The 14,005-nt window shown below is 41.0% G+C and overlaps 1 protein-coding gene across 1 annotated transcript in view; it reads left to right on the forward strand.

The window, feature by feature from the left end:
- The window catches only part of KIAA1549 (KIAA1549 ortholog), a 133,501-nt gene extending 121,124 nt beyond the window's left edge, over positions 1-12,377 (forward strand). Inside the window, exons 19-20 of the mRNA XM_032305851.1 lie at positions 7,698-7,843; positions 9,789-12,377. Coding sequence (XP_032161742.1) covers positions 7,698-7,843; positions 9,789-10,043 — 401 coding nt within the window. The 3' untranslated portion in view covers positions 10,044-12,377. The remainder of the gene's footprint in view (positions 1-7,697; positions 7,844-9,788) is intronic.
- The last annotated feature ends 1,628 nt before the right edge of the window (positions 12,378-14,005 follow it).

The following is a 14,005-nucleotide window of genomic DNA, read 5'->3' on the forward strand; positions in this document are numbered from 1 at the left end:
TGATAGGGATTGCATTAAATCTGTAGATTTCTTTGGGTAGTATGGACATTTTAGCAGTATTTGTTATCCCAATCCATGAGCATGGACTATCTTACATTTTAGTGTGTCGTCTTCAGTTTCTTCCAGCAGTGTTGTATGATTTTCAGAATACAGTTCATTTCCCTCTTTGGTTAAGTTTATTCCTAGGTATTTTTATTATTTTTGGTGCCATTATAAATGGGATTGTTTTCTTAATTTCTCTTTCTGATACTTCAATATTAGTATATAGAAATGCAGCAGATTTCTGCATATTGATTTTGTATCCTGTGACCTTACTGATTAATTTATCAGTTCTAGTAGTTTTTTGGGGTCTTTGGGGTTTTCTATACATAGTATCATATCTCTGCAAATAGTGTAAGTTTTACTTCTTTCTTACCAATCTGAATGCCTTTTATTTCTTTTTGTTGTGTAATTGCTATGGCTAAGACTTCCAGTACTATGTTGAATAAAAGTGGTTAGTGGACATCCTTGTCTTATTCCTCCTGATCTTAGGGGGAAATCTCTCAGTTTTTCACCATTGAGTATGATGTTAGCTGTGGGTTTTTCATATCTGGCCTTTATTATGTTGAGGTATGCTCCCTCTACATATAGTTTTTTGAGGGTTCTTATCAGGAATAGATGTTGTACTTCATCCAGTGCTTTTTCTGCCTCTACTGAAGCGGTCATATTGTTTTTTACTCTTGTTGATGTGATGTATCACATTGATTTATTTGGCAATATTGAATTACCCTTGTATCCTAAGAACAAATCACACTTAATTGTGGTGAATTATTTTTTAAATGCATCGTTGGATTTGGCTTTCTCATATTTTTTGAGGATTTTTGCATTCATGTTCATCAGTGATATTGGCCTGTTGTGTGTGTGTGCGTGTGTGTGTGTGTGTGTGTGTGTGTGTGTGTATGAGAGAGAGAGAGAGAGATGTCTTTATCAGGGTAATGCTAGCCTCATAGAATAAATTTGGAAGATTTCCTTCCTCTTCTGTTTTCTTGGAATAGTTTGAACAAAATAGGTATTAACTCTTTTTTAAATGTTTGGTAGAATTTGGGGCACCTGGGTGGCTCTGTCAGTTAAGTGTCTGACTCTTGATTTTGGCTCAGGTCATGATCTCAGGGCCATGGGATTGAGCCCCACACTCAGCAGGAAGTCTGCTTGGGATTCTCACTCTTTCTCTGCTCTTCCCCACCCATCTCTCTCAAATAAATGAATAAATCTTAAAAAAAAAAAATGTTTGGGTTCCTGGGTGGCTCAGTTGGTTGAACGACTGCCTTCAGCTCAGGTTATGATCGTGGAGTACCGGAATCGAGTCCCTCATTGGGCTCCCAGCTCCATGGGAAGTCTGCTTCTCCCTCTGACCCCTCTCATGCTCTATCTCTCTCTCTCAAATAAATAAATAAAATCTTTTAAAAAATTTTTAAAATGTTTGGTAGAATTCATCTGTGAAGCCATCTAGTTCTGGATTTCTGTTGGCTGGGACTTTTTTGATTACTGATTCGATTCCATCACTGTTAATTGGTCTGTTAAAAATTTCTGTTTCTTCTTGATTCAGTTTTAGGAGGTTATATGTTTCTAAGAATTTATCCATTTCTTCTAGATTGTCCAATTTGTTGGCATATAATTTTTTATACTATTCTCTTATAATCCTTTGTATTTCTGTGGTGTTGGTTATTACTTTTTCTCTTTCATTTATCATTTTGTTTGAGTCTTGTCTTTTCTTTTCTTTTCTTTCTTTCTTTTTAATGATTCTGGCCAAAGGTTTTTCAATTTTGTTGACAGTTTCAAAGAACTGGCTCCTAGTTTCTATTGATCTGTTCTGTTTTTTGTTTGTTTGTTTATTTTTGATTTTGTTTTTAGTTTCTACTTTGTTTATTTCTGCTCTGATCTTTTTTATTTTCTTCCTTTTACTGTTTTTAGGTTCAGTTTGTTCTTTCTCTAGCTCCTTTAGGTGTAAGGTTAGGTTGTTTGAGATTTTCTTCTTGAAATATGCCTGTATTGCAATAAACTTCCCTCTTAGATCAGCTTTCACTGCTTTCCAAAGATTTTGGACCATTGTGTTTGTTTGTTTGTTTGTTTGTTTCATTTGTCTCTCTGTGTTCTTTTATTTTCTCTTTGATTTCTTGGTCAACCCATCCATTGTTTAGCAGCACTGTATTTAACTTCCATGTATTTTTGATCTTTCCATATTTTTTTCTTGTGGTTGACTTTTAGTTTCATAGCATGGTGGTCATAAAAGATGCATGGTATGACTTCAGTCTTTCTGAATTTGTTGACACTTGTTTTGTGGCCTAACATATGATCTGTTCTGCAGAATGTTCCATGTGCATTTGAAAAGAGTGTGTATTCTGTTTTAGGATGGAATGTTCTGAATCTGTTAGATCCCAGGGGTCCAGTGTGTCATTCAAAGCTACTGTGTCCTTGTTGATGTTCTGTTTGGATGATCTATCCATTGATGTAAGTGGGGTGTTTTAGTTCCCTACGATTATTGGATTGCTGTTGATACTTTGTGTATATTTGTTAATAGCTGTTTTCTATATTTGGGTGCTCTTTTTTTTAATATTTTATTTTTATTTATTTGACAGAGAAAGAGATCACAAGTAGGCAGAGAGGTAGGGGGAAGCAGGCTCCCTGCTGAGCAGACAACCCAATTTGGGGGCTCAGTCCCAGGACCCTGGGATCATGACCTGAGCCGAAGCCAGAGGCTTAACTCACCTAGCCACCCAGGTGCCCCATGGGTGCTCTAATATTGGTTGCATGAATATTTACAATTGTTATATTTTCATTTTGGATTGTTTCCTCTATGATTATGTAGTGTTCTTCTTTGTTTTTTGTTACAGTTTTTGTCTTAAAAGTCTGTTTTATCTGATATAAATATTCCTATCACAGCTTTCTTTTCACTTCCATTTGCATGATTATATATTTTTTCATTTCTGTACTTTCAATCTGTATAGGTCTTAGGTCTGAAATGGGTCTTTTGAAGGCAGCATATATATATATTTTTAATCCATTCTGTCCCCCACCCATGTCTTTTGAATGGTGCATTTAGTCCATTTACATTCAAAATAATTATTGATAAGTGTGTACTTAATGTCATTTTGTCACTTGTTTTATGGTTGTTTTGTAGTTCTTCTCTATTCCCTTCTCTTGCTCTCTTATCTCATGGTGGCCTGGCTTAATTTAGTGATATACTTGAATTCCCTTCTCTTCATTTTTTTCAGATCCATTACTGATTTTTTCTTGTGGTTACCATTAGGCTTATATATAACATCTTATGCATATTGCAGTCTATTTTAACTTGATGGTCATTTAAGTTTGAACCCATTCTAAAAGCACTACATTTTTACTCTTCACTCTTCCATGTTTTAGGTAAATGGTTTCATACTTCATATCCTTTTATTGATGTGAATCCCTTGACTGATTTTTATAGATATACTTAATTTGTACTGCTTTTGTGCTTCCTACTGTTCTTATTTTTGCTATGGTCTCATTTCTACTCAGAGTCCCCTTTAACATTTCTTGTAGGGCTAGTTTAGTGGTGATTAATTCCTTTAACTTTTGTTTGTCTGGGAGACTCTTTATCTCTCTTTGTATTGTGAATCATAGCCTTGATAGAGTATTCTTGGTTGCAGGCTTTTTTTTCTTTCAGCACTTTGAATATGTCATGTCACTCCCTTTTGGTCTGCAAAGTTTCCACTGAAAAATCCACTGATAGCTATATGGGGCTTCCCTAGTATGTAACTGTTTTCTTTTCTCTTGCTCTTTTTTGAAACTCTCTGTTTATCACAATTTTCTTGCCATTTTAGTAACTATGTGTTTTGTTGTGGACCTCCTTTGGTTGGTTTTATTGAAAGCTCTCTGTGCTTCTAAGATCTGAATTTCTTTTTCTTCCCCAGATTTGGGAAGTTTTCAGCTATTTCTTCAAATATATTTTCTGCCCCCTTTTCTCTCTCTTCTTCTGGGATCCTTATAATGCAAATATTGTACTTGATGGTGTTCCTGAGTTCCCTTAATCTAGACTCAATTTTTATGATTATTTTTTTCTCTCCCCTGTTCAACTTGATTGTTTCCCATTACTCTGTCCTCCAGAAATTTCAGTGACTTAGTTTTTCATCTCTGATTCATTCTTTATGTTTTCTATCTCTTTGTTGAGGGTCTCACTGAGATCTTCCACTCACTTCTCAAATCCAATAAGTACCTTTATGATTATTACTTTAAATTCTTTATCTGGTGGGGCACCTAGGTGGCTCAGTTGTTAGGCATCTGGCTTTGGCTCAGGTCATGATCCCAGAGTCCTTGGATCAAGTCCCGTGTCAGGCTCCCTGCTCAGTGGGAAGCCTGCTTCTCTCTCTCCCGCTCCCCTTGCTTGTGTTTCCTCTCTTACTGTCTCTGTCTCTCTGTCAAATAAATAAATAAAATATTTTTAAAAAATTCTATATCTGGCTTATTATCTTTCATTTAGCTTTCTTGCTGTGATTTTGTCCTCACTTTCATTTGGGACATAGTCCTCTGTCTCCTCATTTTGTCTAACTCTCTGTGTCTGTTTCTGTGTGTTAGAAAAGTCAGCTATATCTCCTGCTCTTGAAAGTAGTGGTCTTATGAAGAAGAGGTGCTGTAGTGCCCTACAGTGTCCTCTGTTTACCAGAACATGGTGCTTAAGGGGTATCTCTTAAACACCTCCTGTGTGAGAGAGCCTCCTGTGTTGTGGCTGTGCCACTTTTGCCTTCAGTCCAGTTGTTGGTGATGGCTCTCATTGCCTGTTGTGGCCAAGATTTGGACCCTTGTTGTTAGTGGGCTGTCTGGGGCCACTGGGCTTGTTTTGGGTCAGACCAGGTGTTTGCCAGAGATACAGTAGCACTGAACTGCAGGGCACTTTCCCTGTGTTGTCCCCTTAGAAGCTTTCCTTGGTTAGTGGGGCTTGCAGTCACAACAGATGCTTGTCCCCAGCCCACTGCTGGGGTCCCAGTTGGACTGCTGTGCATGTGGTTATCTTCCTCTCACTCCAGAGCAGGAATCCGTTTCTGAGTGGTGCTGATCTCGGTCAGGCTGGTTGCTTACTGCCATGCTGTGACACTTCTTTGTGTGGGTTCCTACCAAGGTGGGTTGGAGGGAGTGTGTCTGCAGGAGGATACAGGAACAGTGTGCCCAGTGTTAGCAGAGCTTCTCAGTTCTGCCTGGGGAGGAACCTGGAGCTTCTTTGGAGAGGTGCTAAGGACAGGTTGGAGGGGGTGGTTCCACAGAAGTGTGTGGGGACAGAGGGCACCATTAGGGAGCTAGGTGGAGAGTATTTGTGCTGTGCTGGTTCCTGCAGGTGTCACCTATATGTAGGCTGGCAGTTGTGGGCAGGGAAGTGGCATCTCTATACCCCAGGCGTTTTACAAACTGTTGCCTCTATGCTGTATCAAAGTGGGGCTGTTTTTCCGCTGTCTCTTTAAGGGTGGGGACTCAGTTTCCTCTCACTCTCTGGCTTCCAGAGTTGAGCCTATTCATTTTTAAAGTTCTAGGTCTTAAACCCCACTGATTATAAGAATTCATGAAGTTAAGACCCTCTGGTTTTCAAAGCCAAATGATACGGGGATTGTATTCCTAGTGCAGGCCCGCTGTGCCTGGGGTGCCTGAGTTGGAGTCTTCTCCTCTCCCTTCTCTGTGCTTGCAGTGACCCTCCTCCTGAGGACAGTCTGGAGGGTTGGTTTGGTTCCCGACTGCATCTCTGCCCTACCTACCCTTTCTGATGTGGCTCCTTCTCTATGTTTAGCTGTGGAGAGTCTGTTCTGCCAGTCTTCAGGTCATTTTCCGGATTATTTACCCTGATGTGGGTGTTCTCTAGGTGTATCTGTGGGATGAAGTGAGCTCAAGGTTCTAGTTCACCATCTTCCCTAGAAGTCCCCGGTTGTGCAGCTATTTAAAATGAAGAGCTCAGAAAGAATAAAAAAAAAGAGGGTTTTAAGATTTCCCAATTGCCTCTTACTTTTATGGTACTTGACCTATTTTATCTCTTTCAGTTCTTGAAATAACATCATGAGGTGAATTTTTTATGCCCATTTGAGAATTGAGGCATCAAGGCTCAGTGGGAGTGGTAGGCAGCTGTCCAAGGTCACAGTGGCGGGGCTGGAATGCAAACCCAGGTTTCCTGCATGTGATGCCCCACTTGCATCGTGGGAAAAGCCTGTGCTGTAACATTAAGTTAACAAAGCAAGATATAGAATTGTGTCTCAATTAGGATTTCAACTACCACTGTAGTTTTAACACAAAGGTATGCTTTTCTGTCTACGTACTTGTCTGCACCTTGGTAAATGCTGGAGAACAGTGTGCTGCATTTTTGTTCTTTGCAGGATTTGCTGAATGTGTGTTGGGCAAACAGTACTGATGGTCCTAATGATTTTAGTAACTATATAAAACTTCAGTACCTGGCACGAGTTTCTGCAGGGTACATTGCTCTGATAGGAGCCTGGCAGGTTTTTTCTGACCTTTAGTTATTAGATATCCAAATAAAATTGTGGTATTCCTTTTTTTTCCTTTAATGTATTTGGTTAATAGAGGCTGTTAATTTGATAGGTCGAGTAGGAGAGAACTGGAAGGCGGAGAGGCCCACCTCCCCTACCTCTGTGAAATCTTTGAACCTTGTAGCACCGGTCCACAAACACAGATGTATTTTATGATCTGAGAAGCTTTTGAATACAAGTATTTTATTTCACAGTGCTTAAAGATCACTTTTTTCCTCCCTTAATCTATGAAATAGGGATATATCCATATACCAGAAGTTGATGGAGGAGAAAATATGTCATTTATAGCCCAGCCTTCATAGCTACTTGAGACTACAGCATGTCTACGTGTGGAGCATGAGCTCTAGAGAGACTCCTGGCTTTAGCCATCAGTGTACCTCACTGGGGAAGCTGTGGGGAGGGGGCCTTAAATTTTTAATTATGACATAGACAAGTTAGGGAAAAATAGGAGTATAGTGAAAATAAATATACTTAAACATTCTGAAAGGAAAGAGATAGGCACCCTGCCTTTTAAGAAAAAAAAAATGCATATTGTTTTTTCTCTCCTTGTGAGTCTCAACGCCACGAGCAAGAAGGAACTAGGTTACATCTTCTTTATGATTCCAAAACCTTTCACTCGTTTTTTCTAAGTAAGATCATCCTTATTTGTAACCTCTATAGAAATGACCGGAAGGGCCCTCTATTATAGCCATTATACCCTGTCCTTTGATGTCTATCCAGGAAAATAAGAACATCACTGTATTGGAAATAAGACCCCATGAACCTAGAAGCTCACGGTCTGTTTTCCGTAGGAAATGTTGTTCTCTGGAGATAGAATTGGTGCCATGTTTGAATACTGCTTGTATCCCTTGTCCCTAAGGAAGAGCTGTGGTCAGAACCGAAGTGTCTTGAGCACAAGTGTCCGACTCTTGGTTTCAGCTCAGGTCATGATTTCATGTTGTGAAATTGAGCCCATGTGTTGGGTTCCCTGCTCAGCGGGGAGTCTGCGGGAGATTTTCTCTCTCTCTCTCTCCCTTTTCTTCCGCCCCTCCTCTCTTTCTCAAATAAATAAATCTAAAAACAAAAGCAAAACAAAAAATAAACAAACAAAAAACTGGAGTGTCTTGCCAGGCAGCCTCACTTCCCAGCAAGTGGTGACCATCCTGTCCCACTGTGTTCCTTCAGGCTCCCAGATTCAGCATCTGACACAGGTGGGAATTGCAAGCAGAATTGGAGCCCAGCCAGTGGAAATCCCACCCAGCAGAGGCGGCCAGTATGGGGGACCCGGCTGGCCTTCATATGGGGAGGATGAAGCTGGCCGAAGAGAGGCTGTGAGTATCTTGTGTTTGGGTCATCACTGAAAACTCAGACATAATCATTAAATTTAGCTGCTTCTGCTTTGAGGATTCCTTTTTAAAACCTACATTAAAAAAAAAAAAAAGTTTTAACCTCTTTCCCTTTTCTCTGTGAGTGTATTTTTGCTTGCAGTTTTTACGTAGTAAATTCCCACCCACCCAGGGTGGCTGAGTAATTACACTGTACTTATAGAAAGCATATAATTTTACATGAGGCAGATTTCAGGCTTAAAGTAGTGAATTTTTGAAAATAACCTTTTAAAAACATAGTAAAAGTGATACTCATTACAGAAAATCTGGACAGAGACCTATAAGTAACAGCTACCTTTAAAAATTTTCTAATTTTTATATAATGTGGTAAAAGATGCATAATATAAAATTTTCCATCTTAGACACTTTCAAGTATACAGTTCAGTGGTTTTAAGTACATCCACGATGTCACGCTACTATCTCCACCATCTGTCTCCATAGTATTTTTCATATATAAAGTGGAAATTCTTTGCTCATTAAACACTAAGTGCATTTGCCCTCCCCGCTCCCAACCCCAGCTGCAGGCAACCACAGTTGTACTTTCTCACTCTGATTTTGACTTTCAAGTAGTGAATTTGAACCTGTAGGTGACTAAAATCTGGACTTGATCTTTGGTGTTATTGGGTACATTTGCATGATCTTACATACCTACTTGCTCCCCATTTATGGTTTGTTGTGGGTTTATCCACATTATTTCCCTTATGACCCCCCACGGAGTTGCTTCAGCCATAAGCTCACAATTTGGAGGTCCTAAGGCACACTTTCTCTTAGAAGCTTCTCATCCCTTTGATCACTCCTTTATAGGAATGGGATCAATATAGGCATAGATGCTCTCCTTTGTTTTTCTCAAGGATTTTACATGCATTTACATGTCTTTCCAGCAAATGCACTAAATTATTTTCCTGACTGGAGGCTTCTACTACTCAGTGAAAGAAAATTATTTTGAGAATATAATTTTCCTCTAATAGATACATTGTTATACTTTGAATTTCAGGTGTCTGCTTTACCTTTTTCTGCCTTCATTGTGCCTAACTTATTTTCATACGGTATTTTGGATTTTCCTATCAAACCCGGTGTTTACTTGACACTGACACTTTATCACTACTTGGAAACGTGAGGGCTTGAATGCCATGTTTACCAGGAGACTTTTTAACATCAGGGAAACCACAGATTTAGTACTCATGTATATTATCTAAAGAGAGATTTTTCACTGAAGAAATATGAAAAAATCACTGAGTACAATAATTCTAGTCCAATGAATGCCCAAGTACTTTTTATTATGCAAATATAAGCAAAACTGTTGTGTGTCCTAGTACAGATAACTTTTTAAAGAAAGGCTGTGCAGAAGAGTCAGTAGATGCACATAAATAGAATATAAAATGATTTTGTGACATTCCGCACGTGCTGCGGTCCCCGTGTGTGTCCCACGCACACCCTCCCAGGGCTCGAGTGCCAGAGCAAAGCAGTTCTTGTCAATCTCTCTGCAAGTACTTGCTCGTCCCTTACAACTCTCAGATACTCTCACCTGACCCTTCACCTCCACGGGACACCCCAGCTGTCCAGGTCCCTTCCTGTTCTCCCAGTGGGCCCCTCCCTTGCCCACACAGGGACACCGAGACTTGGCCAACCTCATCATTCTTTCTGTCCGCCTTTAAGCCGGTATTTAATAGGCACCTGTTAAGTTCAGGGCTTGTTTTTTGGTACTGCTCTCCCTGCAGCAGTTCTTCCAGTTTCTATATTCCATCCCCGGGGCCTTCTTGGAGGGCCCCGTTCGGTGGGAGGTGGGCAGGAGGAGTGCAAGTCCCGGGGGCAGGCCCACCACCAGTTTGAATAGGATTTTCCCCCCTGCGCTTCCCTGGGAAGCCCAGTGACGTTTGCCGTGTTTTTTCAGACGCACGTGCTTGGACATCAGGAGTACTCTAACTCACCGCTGTTCCAGGTGCCAAGGACTTCAGGCAGGGAGCCTTCCGCTCCTCCCGGGAACCTCCCGCACAGGGGGCTGCAGGGCGCGGGGCTGACTTACACCACCAGCTCCACGGAAGACCTCCAGCCCGGCCACTCTTCAGCTTCACTCATCAAAGCGATCCGCGAGGAGCTGCTCCGGCTTTCCCAGAAACAGACCGCGGTGCAGAACTTCCACAGCTGATCGGCATCGCCTTGCAGATTTGCCAAGTATCCGCTTCCCGTGGAAGCAAGACTAAATGGAAATCAATGAAATGGGTGTTGGTGAGAGAACGTGCCTCTCCTGGGCTAGGTGCCCGTGGGAGTGAGCAAGCGGCAAAGTTAGAAGATGCCATATGTCACGGGACGGCTCACGATGCTTTTAATAAGTGGGCAGTTTTTTGACCACTTGGGTTGTAGTCGACATGTACATACTTTTGGCCAAAAGCCAGCAGCATTTTGTGAAGGCAAACCACAAACCTCAGCTAACGAAAAAAAAAATCACTAAATTCGTCTCCTTTTTAAAGGTAAAAGGTGGAAATGTGTAGATGGTATAGGTATGAACAGAATCGAGCATTTCTGTGGGAAGGTGTGATTCAGACTGGTTTGTATGGTGAACTTGCTGCTTTGTTTTCTGAGAAAAGAGATTTGAAGACATTTTATTAACAGCTTGATTTCCCTCTTTTTCTCCATAGGAACTTATTTTAATAGTCATATTAACAACAAAAATACTAAGACTGTTTGGGAATTTAAAAAGCTACTAGTGAGAAACCAAATGATAGATTGTAGAGCCTGATGATTCCAAAAGAAGCCATCATCTGCATTTTTCCTTCTTCTTCTGGTGCTACCGCTCCGAGGGCCCCTCCACCTTTATGTCTGTGAAATGCAACTTTGGCTTTTGCAGTGGAAGAACACACTGAAGATTTCATTTTGTTCTAGAAAGAAAAAAACAACCAACTTCCCAAACGGGGTGGGGTGGGGGCCTGGGGGAAAGTTTAATATTTATTTGGTTATTGAAAATACATATTGAAGTTTAGATTTACATTCTTAATTGTATTTGCTGTTTATTAATTGGGCGCATGCAAGTACCAACAACATCCCATTTCGGTGCATGCCATCATTAAGGTCAGACCTACAGAAGGAGGCTTTCAGGAGGTCATAACCAATCCTTGCACTTGGCTGATGAGTTGCTCAGAAATTATGTTTGAATGAGAAAAAAGTTATTTACCAAAACTACCGGGGCCAACAAATTGTTATTCACAAGTACATTTCTAGTAATCACATTCTCTGTGTTCAAGACCTGGAAATGGAACAGAGTTCAATCCAGCCTCTCAGTAATAAATCAAGAAATGTAAAGAAGAGCTTTGAGGACCACAAGGGAAAGGCAAGAGTTGCTCCTGGTTTCCGATTTTATTGTGCACGACCACTGAGTGACTGTTAAAACCATCTTGTGTTCTTGGAGCCTGACAGAGGGTACCATCTGTCTTGAGATTCACTACTGAAGTAAACATTTCCCTACTTCCCTAGCTAGAGTAAGGAATATAATAACAAGGGCCATTCTTTTTTTCTGATACCTGAGTGAAGCACAGAGGAAAACCATTAACAGATTTCCACTAGGAATGCTTTTTTATTAGATCTGCTAATACTTTTGATGAATGACAGATAAACAGAGATTTGGAGCTCTGATGAATCAAAATCTGTAACAAATTTTAAGAACCCTGAAACAGCTAAAATAGGTTTCCGAAGTGTAATAATTGGGGGCCACAATCATGTTTTAGCGCTTCCTTAATGAAGCTGGTCAGACAGTCTGATGATACAGGGAATATTTCTTCTGGGAAGTTAAATGTAGCCTTTTCTTCCTCTGTGCCAGTATTCGGGAAATACCAGCTTTCCTGAATATGTTAGGAATTTGAGATAGCCAAGCAGAATTTTATTACAGACTCCTTACAGTAAATTCAGGTCGTGTGACAGCAAATGGAGTAAACGTAGGCCCTTTCCTGCCATTCTGCTCAGTGTCCTCTTTGCACACAGTGTACTAAGAATGGTTACCTCCTACGTACATCCCAGAAATGGGTTTCTGTTTTCCAGAGGGCTGCAGTAGTGATTTGATGCCTTTCGGACTAGTATAAAAGGATTCCACCTGTATTGTTATGCTTAGAATTGATAGACTTTTCAACTAATGTCATGACCAAAGATAACATAGGATAACCCGTAGTGTGTGGTGTGGTGTGGGCAGGCTCATGGGATCACCAGCACTCTTGTTTTGATTGTAAAGCACACTCTGCAACTGTTCCCTCTGAACACCTACAGCAGTTTTCTGTCACCAAACTCAGGACAGACTGACTGTTGTTGGGAGCACCACACCCAAGTGGGTCTTTGGACACTCGGTTAACATGATCTACTTAAAAGAAAGGTTCTCATGTTGATCTTGTGTGGCTTTGGAGTTCCATTAACTGAAGTACTCTAAAATGAAAAGTCAAATTTTGTGTCTATTCTCTTTTTCTAGTTTAAGTCAGGTGGTGGGACACCTGGGTGGCTCAGCTGGTTAAGCGGCTGCCTTCGGCTCAGGTCATGATCCTAAGGTCCTGGGATCGAATTCCACATCGGGCTTCTTGCTCAGCAGGGAGCCTGCTTCTCCCTGTCAGCCTGCCACTTCCCCTGCTTGTGCTCACTCTCTCTGATTAAAAAAAAAAAATAGTAAAAAAAAAAAAAGTTCTAGTGGTAATCATGCAAGCCATTAGGTTGAGTCAGAATTTCAGAGGGGGTTGGAGATCATTTTCAGAGTCTACTTAGTCACCAACTTGCTATGTCAGGTACCTTCCTGAGCCTCTTCTCCCCATCAGCCAGATGAGGACAGACCTCTTCTGTCCACTCCCAGAATTGATTGTTTCAAGATTCAGATATGATCTTGTGTGCAAACAACCCTTGAGGAGGGTGCACAAATCTTGGTGAAATGTAAAATGTTATCTGTATGATTGAACTGGTATTGGACAGCCCGACATGCTGTTATCTACCAGCGAATGACTTCACATGGAGGTAACCAGAGCAAAACTAAGGGTGCCATGTGACTCCTCTTCCTCTTTCTCTATTTGCTTGAAATTCACTTCCTTCATCCTTAACTTTAAAACATCATTTATCAAATATCTTTTTGCACCCGAATTTTTGCCATTTCTAGCACCAAAAATGTCAACATTATTCTTGTCTTTTAGAGCTTAGAAGCTAAATCAGATAGCATAGCTGGGTATAAAAGATGGAAGCTACAGATACACCATGTGGTGTGAACATCAGTAAGATTCACTGAAAGTACACAAGTGCATTGGGTACTCAGGAGAAGGGATGTTGCACATTTGGAAACCATGGGATCCTGGGGAGGAGCCCACTTCAAAAGCTACTTTAGCGAAGGTTGGGGAGCTGGTGAGATGGCAAGGGAAGAGCTGGGAATGGGCATGGCGAAGGATGGAGAAATTGGATGAAGCTGTCCTTGAAAATGAACTTGATCTACTGCAATACGGAGACAGGATCCCTAACTGCACCATATAGGGAGTTCTAATTAAACAAGAGGAGGAAATGGGGCTGTGAGAACGTGTTTGCAAGAATACAGTGAGACAGTGGCTGGGTCTGTGAAGAAGGTCTGCACAGCAAGAGATCCAGTCTGGAGGAGGGAAGAGAAGGGTACCAGGAACTGCTGAAGGACCCATTGTAAAGTATGAAAATATTGTAAGAATTCCACCGAGGTTTACTGCTTAGGGCAGCTCTCAGTGGTCAGCCATTCAAACACATTAAGTCCTTTGTGGAGCATAGTAGGTTATAACTAAACATATTCCACTTCTGTGTAGCTATCTACACAATTTTCTCCAAATTTTATTTGACTTCAGAATATGTTTTGACTTTGGTAGGACATGGCTTTTGAGCACCAGACGAAGCAGGTTTTGCCAGCCAGATTTTTCAGGGCCTGAGGCCTGTGATTCAAAGCATAGATGACGGTGTACCTGAAGGCTTTGGGCCAAAACAGGTAATTCTGTGTTTTATGAGCCTCCCATTTAATTGTGTACAGGGTCAGTGTTTACTGCATTGCCCTTCTTAGTGCTCCAGTGGCCAAACCAGTCACTGGGACACCGATTTGCATTTGCAGTAATTCACATGTTAATCATTAAATACACTTCTCTT

This window comes from Mustela erminea, chromosome 11 (assembly GCF_009829155.1).
Source record: "Mustela erminea isolate mMusErm1 chromosome 11, mMusErm1.Pri, whole genome shotgun sequence".
NCBI classification, from domain to species: domain Eukaryota; kingdom Metazoa; phylum Chordata; class Mammalia; order Carnivora; family Mustelidae; genus Mustela; species Mustela erminea.